Here is a 14,280-nt window from a genome sequence, read left to right as displayed (position 1 = left end):
GTCTTTAGTGCACATGAGCAATAATATGTCGTTTAGTGCACCTGGGTCCAGGTTGCGGGTAGTTATGAGATGGGAGGGTCTGGCTACCCATATTACCTCATCTCTGGGTGAGGGTGCTCACTGTACCCCTGTTTTCCTTCAGGACCTGCAGGTGTTTGAAGACCTGCAGTGAGGTCATGATCATGTGACCAGTCCATGTGATCCATACCTCACCTGTGGGTGTGGTTACAAGCTATGTAATCGAGATATGTTTAGCACATGAGAGTGAGTGTTTGGGAGTCTGACAGTGTGGACAGATTTCCATGTGTCCAGGCTGGATACTACAGAGTCTTGAGAGGGAGAAGCCTTCTTGTGTGTGTGGCTCCAAGCAGAGCCTGAGAGCTATGGACATTGATGCTGTGTCTGCCTGATGTAAAGACTGTTTACCTTTTTGTTGCTGACTTGATGGTTTATGAAGCAAATAAACCCACATAGACGTTGAAGAGAATGTGCCTCCTGTTTCCTCCTACGCAGCTGAGTGAGTACAATCCTTACACTATCTATAGATCTATCTATCTATCTATCTATCTATTTATGTAATGTAGTGTGGGTTGGACAAATGTAAAAGAGGAGGTTGGACAAGAAATTACATCACAATTTTATTTTTTTTATTAAATAACATATCTTTATTTAGGTTACAAAAATGCATACAATCTGCATGAAAATCCGCATCAAAAACACATAAAAAACGTGCGCATTTTATTCTGTGTTTTCTACCAAGAGATGCAGATTCTGTGCAGAAAAATCCGCAGGCAAATCTGCAACGTGTGCACATACCCTAAGGGTTAAAAGTTGACCAGTGTTTTCTCATTTTCCCAACAAAATTTGCAAAACCATTTTTTTTAGGGACCAACTCACATTTGAAGTGAGTTTGGGGATCAATATAATAGAAATTACCCAAAAGTGACACCATTCTAAAAACTGCAACCCTCAAGGTGCTCAAAACCACATTCAAGAAGTTTATTAACCCTTCAGGTGCTTCACGAGAGCTAAAGCAATGTGGAAGGAAAAATTGAACATTTTACTTTTTTTCACAAAAAATTTAATTTGGAACCAATTTTTTATTATTTTAACAAGGGTTTTAATACAAAATGGACCACAAAATTTGCTGTACAAGTTCTCCTAAGTATGCTGATACCCCAAATGTGGGGAAAAGCCACTGTATGGGTACATGGCAGAGCTCAGAAGGGCACCATTTGACTTATTGAAGCAAAATTGGCTGGTCAGTGGTGGTGCCATGTCGCATTTGGAGACCCCCTGATGTACCTAAACAGTGCAACCCCCCAATTCTAACTCCAGCCCTAACCCCAAAACACCCCTAACCCTAATCCTAACCCTAACCTCAACACACCCCTAACTATAATCCCAACCCTAACTATAATCCCAACCATAACCACAACTCTAACCCTATCCCAACCCTAACTTTAGCCAAACCCTAACTTTAGCTCAACCTTATCCCTAGCCCCAACCCTAACCCTAGTCCCAACCCTAACTTTAGCCCAACTCTAACCCTAACTTTAGCCCAACTCGCTCTAGCCCAATTATAACCCTAATGGAAAAATGGAAATAAATACATTTTTTTATTTTATTATTTTTATCTAACTAAGGGGGTGATAAAGGGGGGTTAACTTAACTATTTTTTTTATTTTGATCACTGTGATAGGGTCTATCACAGAGATCAAGATTAACCAATAGGAAAATGTTCCTATTGTTGCCAGGTGCCAGCCGGCAGATCTCTGTGGGTGCACTGCGCATGCGCCCACCATTTTTTCCCAGAAGAAGGCGCAGGCGGACTGGGGGACTTATTGGTGGATGCAGGGACACCAGAGGTACCGGGGGAGGGGATTGAGGGACCCTATTTCTCTCTCCTCTGATGTGCGATCACATCAGAAGAGAGAGAGATTAAATGGAAAATTGGACTCTTGTTTTTGCGGTCACCATTATACTATTAATAACGGCGAGTGCAACACTGGGGTAGGTAAAAACTGACCCAAGTCATGTTCTCTGGGGTTCCCCTGGTAGCCGAGAGCCTGAAGAAATTCTGACTCAGGGGGTCGTTATACACTTATTTCTCAGCACCGTTAAAAAGCGGCGCTGAGGCATAAGTACCCTTAACTGCCGCCATTAAAAGGCATATCGGTGGTCGTTAAGGAGTTAATATAAAAATATACAGTGCTTACAATAAATATATCAAAAAGTAAGAATAAAACGACACACAAATATTCAAAACAGTTATAAAATAAAAAGGGAGAAATAACAGAAATACCTAAATGTTTCCATCTACAGTTATCGTCTGTTTTCCTGATGGAAGGAGAAGTGAATCATGGATCATATTAGGCCTTAGGCAGCCCCCACATGTGAAGAATTCTCTTTGTGTCACCCAGCTTTTTATAGTCCTGATTATACAGTGGGTACAAAAAGTATTCAAACCACCTTTAAATTTTTATCAAAAAATAGGAAGAGGGAAATAGGAAAGTCAGCTCACCACAACATGTTGTTCTGTGTTAGTGGAAGTCCACTGCACGGAGCTGCCCCAGTCTAGGGCGTCAGTAAGCAGCAAAAAGAAAAGAAGGTGTGCTCCAGCGATGAAACAATCCACTGATGTATAAAAATAGTAGTTTATTTAATTCTTAAAAAAACATTGAAAAATGATGTGGGTAACACAAAAGGAAGTAATATGACCAACGCGTTTCAGTAATTAAGCCTTAATCATGGTAACATTTCTGTTTTTTTCAGTCAAGATGGGGTACAGAGTGTACATTAATGTGAAAAAAATTAACTTTTTTGAATTTACCAAATGGCTACAATGAAACAAAGAGTGAAAAATTTAAAGGGGTCTGAATACTTTCCGTACCCACTGTAAGTTTAGTTATGCTGAAACAGCATATCTATCATATATGGATGTCTCTACAGTCAAAACAAGACATCTCTCTACCTCTTTTCAAGGAATTTTAGAAATAATTTGATATCCAGTGAGCCTTTTAGCTAACTCCCCTATCATGATTGTAGCTGTCAGTCCAGGAATTTTGAAGGTTTGGAACGTTTTTCTTGCCATGGTGGGACATTGTTCATGGGAGATGATACTCTGGAAATCTGCTGCTGGACTACGGCGGTCCAATCTGACCAAAACAAGTTTTGGCTAGAAGACAGGATTTCTAATAGTGCTCTTTGTGACCTTCACAGGGTGAAAAACCTCTGGTCACATGATGGTCACACCGTGATGTAATCAAAGGTCCATCTGCACTTCTTACCTCAGAAGCTGCACTAATAATGCAGGACTGGTATTATCAGTAGCTTCTGGCTTCTAAAGACAGGAGGCCCTTTTGGTCATGGCCGCCTTAGGCAATTGCCTAGTTTTCTCCCACAACTTGACACTGTCTCGGTGTCCAGACTTTGAACTACGCTCATCGGATATGCTTCACAAGTGACCAGGCAGCTTAAAAGGAATATTTTTTTATATACCCTATTATGGCATTTGAAAAAGGGCTGTTATTATAGATTACAATATACTGTTAAAACTGTAGTAATTATTCAGCAGTGACATAACGAGTGGAATATTTCTTTCTTCCTCACTTCACTTGATTAGACAAAGGTCGAGTCAAAATTGCTTCCTGAATTCTTCCTGCGACATAATGGATGTGATGCAATTTCATAATTTCAGATCGTGAAAAATAATGAAACATGGTTACATAGAAGTACCGTAATTAATGTTACCTGAATACAGTCATCCTCGTCACTGCTTAGCTTCAAATCATCTTCTAATGTTCTATAAATGAAAAAGTAAGAATTACAAATTGTTTAAAAGGCTTTTATTTAGTGTGAAGAATTGTAACAAGTAACCAGCAATTATGTTAGCAATGGTGTCAGACTGTTAGCTTCATTATAAAAATACTATAGGACATCAGAGTTAGCCTAATTAGTATATTATTGCAGAGTGGCAGCACAATGCTTGTTGGTGTTTGACAAATTATAATTACCTGAGGAAACAAATCCAAGACCTAAAGTGGCTTCTGGGCAGGATATTACAGATCAAACAGCATTTAAGTACTGTAGAACGAGAAAGGCTTAATTAATTTTACAAACAGCTTTGTAGTTTCTATTATCCTTAAAAGAGTAAATAGAAACGCTTGTCATTCAATAATTAATTCTATAATTAAAGAATGTAAGTAATATTATGCGCAGATTGGAAGCTGGGATTTTAAGGCCTATTACACCTTTTCACAGACTTTATTATTTATTTTGTTCCTAGATACAAACGTAAGCAATTTTTTAAATAGTCTTTATTAAAAATACCTACCATTTTGGTGGAAAAGTGTCCTTTATCTAACTGAGAATATCAGGTGATTGAGAGTAAAAAATATTCAAATTCGTCAGCGTTCCTGCTCAGTTCATACTCTTCTAATTATGAGCGAGAATACTCGTTGCTTGGGTTTTCCTGAGCATGCTCGGGTGTCCTCCGAGTATTTTGGCGTGCTCGGAGATTTAGTTTTCTTCATCTCAACTGCATGGTTTGCGACTGCTAGACAGCTTGAATACATGTGTGGAATGCCTGTTAGGGAATTCCCACATGTATTCAGCCTACCTACAAGTCGCAAATCATGCAGCTGAGACCACGAAAACTAAATCTCCGAGAACGCCAAAACACTCGGAGATCACCCGAGCAACGATGCTACTCACCCATCACTATACTCTTCCATTCCCTGAGTTAGGTCGGAGAAAAATAAGTGTATGAAAAATCGCTCAGGTTTCATGAAGAAAACTCAAACGATTTTCAGCCATATTCTGATTCATGTGTCCATTTTTTGTGTCCTTGTGACATCTGTGTGACATCCAGTCTTATACATCAACATCAAAAATGTACATGATCAAATAAAGTCAATTAAAAAAGTGTTTATCCACTCAACACATAATTCTATACTGTATGCTGTATTTTTTAGCATCCACTGGCTTAGTCTATTCTCACTTAGCCTGACAGCTCCTCTGTGTCCCTCCTTTTTGGAAAATGGCATCATGTTTTTCTTCTTTTGCAAACTTTGTATATTTTTCACCTCTTAAATAAAAAAGAACCTATACATGTTTGGTGTCTATGAACTCGTAGTGACCTGGAGAATCATCATGGCAGGTCTGTTTTAGCATTTAGTGAACATGGTAAAAAACAATACAAAAAAAAAATTGTGGAATTGCACTTTTTTTGCAATTTCAACGCACTTTGAATTTTTTCCCATACATTATATAGTAAAACCAAAGGTGTCAATCAAAAGTACAACTCGTCCCACAAAAAACAAGCCCTCAGATGGCAATATTGACAGAAAAATAGCTATGGCTCTGGGAAGACATGGAGCAGAAAAATGGAAACGCAAAAGTGGAAAACCCCAAGGTTGTGAATGGGTTAATTACCATATGGGGGCACAACAAGTTAACTAACTTAAAGATAAATAGAAAGTAGGTAACAAAATAATTAAGAAAAGCAACAGATAATACAATCTGACGCGCGACTCACCTCCATGAAAAAAAAACATTTCCAATATGTTAAAATGCATTTTAGATGTTTTCAGTGGTCATAAAAAATAACCTAATAAAGGGGAAAAACTGAAATGTATTTCCAAAAGAATTTTAAAAAGTTAGCATCAAAATAACTATAAAATAAATAAATACAAATTGTATCCGTTGTATCACTAAAAAGACAGAAAAATGACTTGAATATCCGAATGAGAAAACTTCTTACAACTCTTGTTGTTTTACGCATATACGAAAAAAACAGGAAAATGTGCTTGGTTAAAAATTGGGGTGAATGGTCAGTCTTGAACTAGTTAATTAAGACTGCAATGTGTTCTAAATTTCTAAGTTCCTTGATTTTTGTATGTAGATCAAAAGAGGAGGGTGGGAAGTCTGTTTCCACTGCCTTGCAAAAAGACATAGGGCAACATGTTGCGTTCCCATGCGGTTTGCGGGAACGTCAAAATGACGCACGCGGACACATCCGCATACAACGCATGTCCTTGTGTTAAAGATAGGTACTCAGGACGCATACAGAAGTAGGTCGGAGCATAGGCGGAGCTTAAGGGAAGAAGTACACAGCCCTACGCAGACCAGCCAAACGCTAATGTGAACCCAGCCTTAGTAAAATGCTTACATATGACAGTTACACTAGTTTACATGCAACGCAAGAGCATATCATTAACTGAAAACTGAAAATACAGATTACACAACAACCACAAGACGGATTTCATCAACCAAGGTATCATTTTAATCAGTATAATGGCTCCGACCTGACACTGTCTGTAGGTTACTGTGCACAATCCTGCTGACAGGTTCCCTTTAAGAATAAATACAGAATGTTCTGTAATCTTTATTGCAGTGTTCCTATCACATAATATGCAGAAAGCTAGATTTGTGTCCTTAGTTGCGCAGCTTTATATAATATATGAGCATTGCCCCCTGAGGAAGCCCAAGCGAAACGCACGTTGGGGCAGCTTTGCATGTGGTATACTTGGACTCAATTGGTAAGAACTTTCCTGTATGATTGCTGTATGGCATTTTGGAAAAATGTGGAGTTAATTTAATTACAATTAATGTACATTAATGTACATATATTTAGGCTAGTCTCCCTTTTCCAACTGACCACAAATTTATGGGATAAAATCTTATGTGGATTCTATAGATAATTTTATCTGGATTTTTCTATACCTAGTCCTTACAGGTATTAAATTGTCTACCACATTGTTACTGTTCATGTCCCTCATATTTTTATTTCTTGAATGATGTGTTATTGTGAACTATGTGTTGTCCTAATAACATTTTTATAAATTAATATTAATAACATTGGTACATTTTTGACACTATATACAGGTTTTTGTACTCTCTTTTTTGTGGTTCTGATCTATTGTTTTGAGTATTCCTGTTTTTATACGGTGCTATTATAGTATTTGTTCTCTAGGTGTTTCTTGGAGCATGAAGTAATGTATCTAACATACACACTATAATAAGGAAACATAGACTTGCCCATTTTGAAATTTCCAGGAAGGGCATGTAAGTCTTCATGAAGTTATGTCCTGAATTTGTAGTTACTTACTTCACCTAACTCACACAGTTTGCGATGCTCCTCATGTTGGCATATGCAACAGAAATGGACTTATTGTTTATGTAAAGGAGGATTTTACACTAGCCTGACAGCAGACGTTTTACTTTCGCTTTTGACTGTGTTATACCAGCAGCATGGCTGTGTGCTTCTGAATTCTTATCTCATGTTTACCCATAAGAAGTAAATGCTGTTTACTGAAGATAACTTGCTCTGTGAAGTTCTCCTGTGTACCAGTGATCATTATCAAAAGATACACTCTGCTACAGGTTATGGGCCCAGAACAGGAGATAGGCCCAGACACCCAGGACAGAGACACCCAGAAGATAATTACAAGCAATAACCTCAAATACCGTAGAAACAGATAAGATAAAACCCAGTGAACGGAAGCTGAAAAAATCCAGATACAGAGGGACAAAGGAATTTGTGACCCAGGAACACTGGAGATAATTACAGAGAATCACCACACACAGGATATACAGGAACTCAAGAAGAAAGAAGAATATCTTCATAAAACAAGTAAGGCTATATAAAAATGATGTGCAGCACTGAGCTGAAACTCACAGTAGCTAAGCTGAACAGTGAAAATTATCAGTTATGCAAATTCAAAGTAGAGATGTTGTTATCTAAAGATGATTTATGGGAAGTAATTACTACATATAGACCTGATGAAGATAATCAGACATGGGATAGAAAGAATAGAGACGCTAGAGGCGCCATTAGCTTATTAGTGGATGATGCTCAATTAATACACATAAGGAATGAGGATACAGCGAAAGGAATGTGGGACGCATTAAGAAAATTACATGAAAGACTCAGTTTAAATCACAAGTTATTTCTATTAAGAAAGCTTTACAGTATGAGATTGAGTGCAAATGACGACATGTAGAAGCACATATTCTCATTGATGGAAGTAATATCACAGCTAAGGTCTATTGGTGAAGACATTAAAGAAAGTCATGTAGCAGCAATATTATTGTGCAGTTTACCAGATTCGTATATAGCCTTGATAAATGCCCTAGAGACAAGACCGGAAAAAGACATCACATTAGATTTTGTGAAAACCAGACTCATAGATGAATATCAGAGAAGAAAAGAACATACAAATGATTCTTCTACTGAAAAGGACAGTGGAAACGCTCTTAAAGCTACAGAATTTAAAAAACCCTATAATAAAGAGACAAGAGAACCCTATAATAAAGAAAGACTGTACCATATGGAAAGCAGAACAACAAAAATTACAACATAAAGAGCATACACAGAAAGTGAAAAAACACAATTTCCGATTCATGTGAGACTAATTGGAATGGCACATTTAAAGTAACAGACAAGAAATCATCACTTGGTTGGTTTATTGATTCAGGAGCAACGAGTCATATGACTAGTGACAAGAATGTCTCCACTGATCTTGATTTAGATAAGAAAGAAGCCATTTATCTTGCAGATGGAAGCAAAATAACCGCAGAAGGTATAGTACAAGGTATGCTAAACTGTTCAAACAAGTTCGGGCAAGATTCAAAGATACTTGTACAGGATGTGTTGTATGTTCCAAAATTGGAAGGCGGATTGTTATCTGTGAAGCATTTAACAGCCAATGGACTCACTGTAAAATTCAAAGACAATGAGTGTGCAATTCTAGCAGGAAACAAGGTGATAACCAATGTCAAGGCAGATGAACAATTATATCATCTTGACACACCAAAGGAACAGATGAAGGTATGTACACATGATCACAAGAACTGTATTCACGTGTGGCATAGACATCTAGAACACAAACACCCTGACAGTATAAGGGAACTACAAAGAAAAGAATTGACAAAAGATCTAAAGATATCAGATTCCTCAATTACCGTAAGATGTGACTGTTGTATAAAATCTAAAGCCACAAGAATATCTATTCCAAAAGAAAGATGAAAAGCAAAAGACCACTTGATTTGGTGCATACTGACATATGTGGACCCATGCACGTGACTACATCAGGAGGAAATAGATACATGGTGACTTTCATAGATGACTACTCAAGATACAGAGTCACATACTTAATTTAGAACAAAAGTGAAGTTTTGATAAACTTGTAGACTATGTAACAAGGTCAAGTAACAAATTTCAAAGGAAGCCAATTGTCATCAGAAGTGATAATGGAGGTGAATTTACAGGTCACAAAATAGAAAACTACTTAAGACAAAATGGTATAGAACACCAGAAAACTTCTGTACACACCTGAACAAAATGGAGTAGCAGAAAGGAAAAACAGAACTCTGACAGAAATGATGAGATGTATGCTGACAGATTCCAAACTACCAGAGAAATATTGGGGTGAGGCAGCAATGACAGCTACATATCTACAGCGCAGACTTTTTTCCAGAATACTGAAGAAAACTCCATATGAACTGTGGCAAGGTATGAAACCAAGTGTCAATCATTTAAAAGTTTTTGGATGTAAAGTTTTTGTATTCACTCCAACAGAAAAACGTTCCAAACTTCAAAACAGATCCATGGAGGGAATATTTGTTGGACATAGTGAAAATTGCAAGGGATACAGAATCCTAGATCCCAAAACAGACAGAGTCACGGTGAGTAACATTGTGACATTCATTGAGGAGCTAAATGAAGACACTATGATTTCAATTGACACAAAAAATGAGAAGAACAGCTGTGACATAGCTGAAGAAGTATCTGATGAGAAAGTAGTTAAAATTAATGAAGAAGAGAATACTGAAAATGAAGAAATACAACTGCAAACAGACACAGAACCAAGACGTTCAATGAGAGAAAACAAAGGTAAACCACCAAAACATCTCTCATAGAAAACAAGCACAAGTAAAAGTTATGAACCTACTTCTTGGGAAGACATATCTAAACTCCCTAAACAAGAAGCTAATAAATGGATAGAAGCAACAGAAACAGAAATGAAATCCATGCATGACTCAAATACATGGACACTGGCAGATTTACCAGAAGGAAGAAAAGCCATAGCATGTAAATGGATTTTTAAAGTAAAATACCAAACAGATGGCACACCTGAAAGATACCGAGCAAGACTCGCAGCTAAAGGGTATTCTCAAAAATATGGAGAAGACTATGATGAGACATTTGCTCCAGTTGTCAAACATGCTACAATAAGAACTTTACTTACAGTTGCAGCAATGAAACAGATGGAACTGATACATCTGGATGTAAAGACAGCATTTTTGAATGGAAATTTAACAGAAGACATTTACATGGAACAACCTCCAGGATTCAAAGACGAAAGAAACCCAAACAAAGTTTGCAAACTACAGAAAAGCATATATGGTTTAAAGCAAGCAGCTAAAGCGTGGAATGACAAAATCACGGAAGTGCTTACAAATGAAAATTTTCAAAGAAGCAAAGCTGATCCATGCTTGTACACAAAAAGGCTGATGAATAGATGGATTTATGTACTCATATATAGACAACATTTTAATTTGTTCTGAACAAGAAAGGGATAAAGAAAACATTCTAAAAGTCCTGAAGCAACATTTTGAAATCAAAGACTTGGGAAATGTGAAACAGTACATAGGAATACAGATAGAAAGAGAAGAAGACGGAAGTTTCCTACTGAATCAAAATCACATAATTCAAGACATAACAGAAAAATTTGGATTGAAGGATGCAAAAACAGTAAAGTCTCCAATGGAAACTAATTATCTTAAAGAGATGAATAGTGAGAAAAATATGTTACCAAATAATGAAGAGTACAGAACAGCAATAGGAAAACTACTGTATCTAGCGACTGTAACAAGGCCAGACATCGCAGCAGCAGTAGGAATCCTGAGTAGAAAGGTGTCAAAACCAAATAAAGCTGACTGGAATGCTGTAAAGAGAGTAATGCGTTATTTGAAAGGAACCAGCAACGTTAAGCTCAAACTACCCACAAGTGATAATTGCATTTTAACAGGATACGTTGATGCAGATTGGGCTGAAGATCCAACTGACAGAAGATCTACCAGTGGACATATTTTTTCCTCTCAGGTGGACCAATAAGTTGGACAAGTAAGAAACATTCAATTGTGAAACTGTCTTCAACAGAAGCAGAGTATGTTGCCGCAGCACATGCAAGCCAAGAAGTTCTATGGTTAAGACAATTGTTGACAGACTTAGGACAACCACAGTTGGAACCGACAAAATTGAAAGAGGACAATCAAGGATGTCTTGTTCTTGCTCAGATGGAAAGAGTCAATCCAAGAACCAAGCATATTGATGTGAAGCATCATTTTTTGAGAGATCATGAGGAACAAGGAGTCTTGAAGTTAGAATATTGTTTTACTGAAGAAATGACAGCAGACATCTTCACGAAGGCGTTGAATGCTGATAAACACCAGAGACTAATAAAAAAGTTGGGTTTGACTGAATAAGTCCTTACTCTTGAGAAAGGGTGTTGGCGTATGCAACAGAAATGGACTTATTGTTTATGTAAAGGACTTTACACTAGCCTGACAGCAGATGCGATAGTATGAACTTAGATGTTTGCTGTATTGTGGGGAGGGAAGCTCTCTTGTTGTTGGTAGGTTTTACTTTCGCTTTTGACTGTGTTATACCAGCAGCACGGCTGTGTGCTTCTGAATTCTTATCTCATGTTTACCCATAAGAAGTAAATGCTGTTTACTGAAGATACCTTGCTCTGTGAAGTTCTCCTGTGTACCAGTGATCATTATCAAAAGATACACTCTGCTACACCTCATCACTCTTTGGTGGCAATATGTCTAATTTTCCAATGACGGGGCCTAATGTGAATCTTGAAAACACATTTTGTTCTGTATTTAGTCTGAGTTCGGAATTATTTTCTTTTGGGTGGTTTTATCTGTGTTCTGTATTTTTTTTGGGGTCTGATCTGCAGTCTGTATTTTATTATCTGGGACCTGTTTGCTTTTGTAAGAGTAGGGCTGGAGTCTGTATTGATTTGGGGGCCAGTATTTTGGGGCATAGTCAGGAATTTATAATTAGGACTGGTCTGCAGTCTTTATTTTGTGGTAAAGGCTCTACAAAAACATGGAAGTTTGGCCTGGTGTCTTAATTTATTTAATGTCTAGTTTGGATCTGATTTTCTTTTAAAATCTGGTCTGAATAAAATCTGTATTCACATTGTGGAGTTATGAAGAGGTCATATGCATTCCTCCATTCAAGCTGGCGGGTGTAGACCCTCTGCGTGATGGACCAGGCTTTCCCTGGTGGGACGGGGCCTAGTGCCTACCGAGTATTCATCTGCCATCTGATGGCGAGGTGGGACTTGGCTACGCAATCGCGTTCCTATCCCAGTCTTAGGGATCAGCAGGATCAGATATGCTAGATAAAATACAACATTTAATATTCCAAATTAAAATATGGGTAGCTAATGCCTCGCAATGACATATACAGACATTAGTTAATTTCCTCCCAACACCAGGACTCTCACTGGGCAGCTTCAGTGCACTATTAACCTGCAGATTAACATCATTTTTTTCATATGACAGGTTCCCTTTAAGGAATTAACAGCATTACTCTAATTGGTGATGTTAGAGGCTAAAATCCAGTGACATTTCCATAAACCTGACATACACTGTACATGTACGGCAGGTGTCGGGAAGGCGTTAAGGGCCAAGCTAGTGCCTTAAAGAGTCACTTTCATTTCAACAAACTTTACATAAATCAACAGTACAAGCAAACTTTGTAATATCTTTTCTCAGTGAAATATGCTTCTTTCTCCATTTATCAGCCTCTTCTTTTCATTCCACTTGCCACCTCGTCTCACCTTCCTTCTGAACTTCTGATTCACAATGGAAAATTGCTAATATCTGTCTAATAGTATGCCGATGTCGGACTCCCTTCTTTTGATGTGGCCTCCGGCGCTGAGCCCACATCTTTTCTGGCACCTGTCAGCTGTTTTGAACAGCTGACATGTGCCTCAAACAGCTGCGGGTGGAATTGCGATCCACTGGCAGCTGTTAACCCGTTAAACTCTGACAGCGGCATTTAACTCGCGCTTCCGGTAAGCATGCCGAAAATATCGCCCATCGGTGACCTCCGTCATGTGTTCGCGGGTCACCAATGAGTTGTCACTGCCGGATTGTTAATGAGCGCCGCCCAGTGGTTGGCGTTCATAGCAAGTGAATAATTCTGCTACATACAGGCGATCTGATCACCGTCTACATGTGGCAGACCCGATCTGAAAAGTGCATCTTCTAGTCTCCCATGGAGACTATTGAAGCAAGCAAAAAGTAAATATATAAAATTTAAAATCAACCCCTTTCTCCCCATTCAAAATAAAACAATAAAAAAAATCCAACATACACATATTTGGTATCGCCGCTTTAAGAATCACCCGATCACAGACAGAACCACAGACAGAGCATGTATGTGAAAAACAGAATGAGGCCTAAGGGTATGTGCACACGTTGCAGATTTGCCTGCAGAATTTTCTGCATGGAATCAGCATCTCTTGGCAGAAAACGGAGGTAAAAAGCCGCATTTTTTTGCGGATTTTATGCGTTTTTTGTGCAGATTTTGTGCGGATTCTTTGCGGATTGGCATGCATTTTTAGCCCTGCGGATTTCATTAATGGAATGGGTGTAAGAACGCATGCGGATCCGCTAAAAGAACTGACATGCTGCAGAAAATAAACCGCTGCGGATTCCGTGCGGAATTTTACACAGCATGTGCACAGCTTTTTTTTCCTATTGAATTACATTGGTTGGTCACACACTTGTGGATCTGCAGCGAATCCACGCAGAAAATCCGCTGCGGATTCGCAGCACATCTGCAACGTGTGCGCATACCCTAAGGCTATGTGTATACGCTGCGGTTTCCAATCCGCAGAAAGAATTGACATGTCATTCTTTTCTGCGGATTCCACTGCGGTTTGCCATTTCCTCCATTGTAGAGATGATAAACCGCAGGGCAAACCCGCAGGCTAATCTGCAGATAAACCGCAGGTCTTCTGACCTGCGGATTTACTTGCGGATTTTGCAAAATCCGTGCAGAAAAGTCCGCAGACCAATCCGCAGTGTGTACACATAGCCTAAGAGTGAGGTGATTTTTTATTTAATCACTGCATTCTGAAAGCAATACCTTACTTCATTGTGTTTATTTTGCATGAGTGCATGTTTATTTGTGGGTTCTTTGGTGTGTCTGTAGGGTCGGTGGTGGGGTGCCGAGCTGGGGGGGGT

At 38.5% G+C, this 14,280-nt stretch overlaps 1 protein-coding gene across 2 annotated transcripts in view; it reads right to left on the bottom strand.

Annotated features, from left to right (window-relative positions):
* AFF3 (ALF transcription elongation factor 3) overlaps nt 1-14,280 on the bottom strand; it is a 418,376-nt gene that overhangs the window by 131,008 nt on the left and 273,088 nt on the right. For both annotated transcript variants that reach the window (XM_073590524.1, XM_073590525.1), the window contains one exon: nt 3,754-3,805. In XM_073590524.1, the coding sequence (XP_073446625.1) occupies nt 3,754-3,805 (52 nt within the window). The remainder of the gene's footprint in view (nt 1-3,753; nt 3,806-14,280) is intronic.

Source organism: Dendrobates tinctorius, unplaced genomic scaffold (assembly GCF_039654945.1).
Source record: "Dendrobates tinctorius isolate UK_male_01 unplaced genomic scaffold, ASM3965494v1 ptg000117l, whole genome shotgun sequence".
Classification (NCBI taxonomy): Eukaryota; Metazoa; Chordata; class Amphibia; order Anura; family Dendrobatidae; genus Dendrobates; species Dendrobates tinctorius.
Note: the sequence above shows the minus strand (reverse complement) of the source record. Positions and strands in the feature narration are given on the sequence as shown.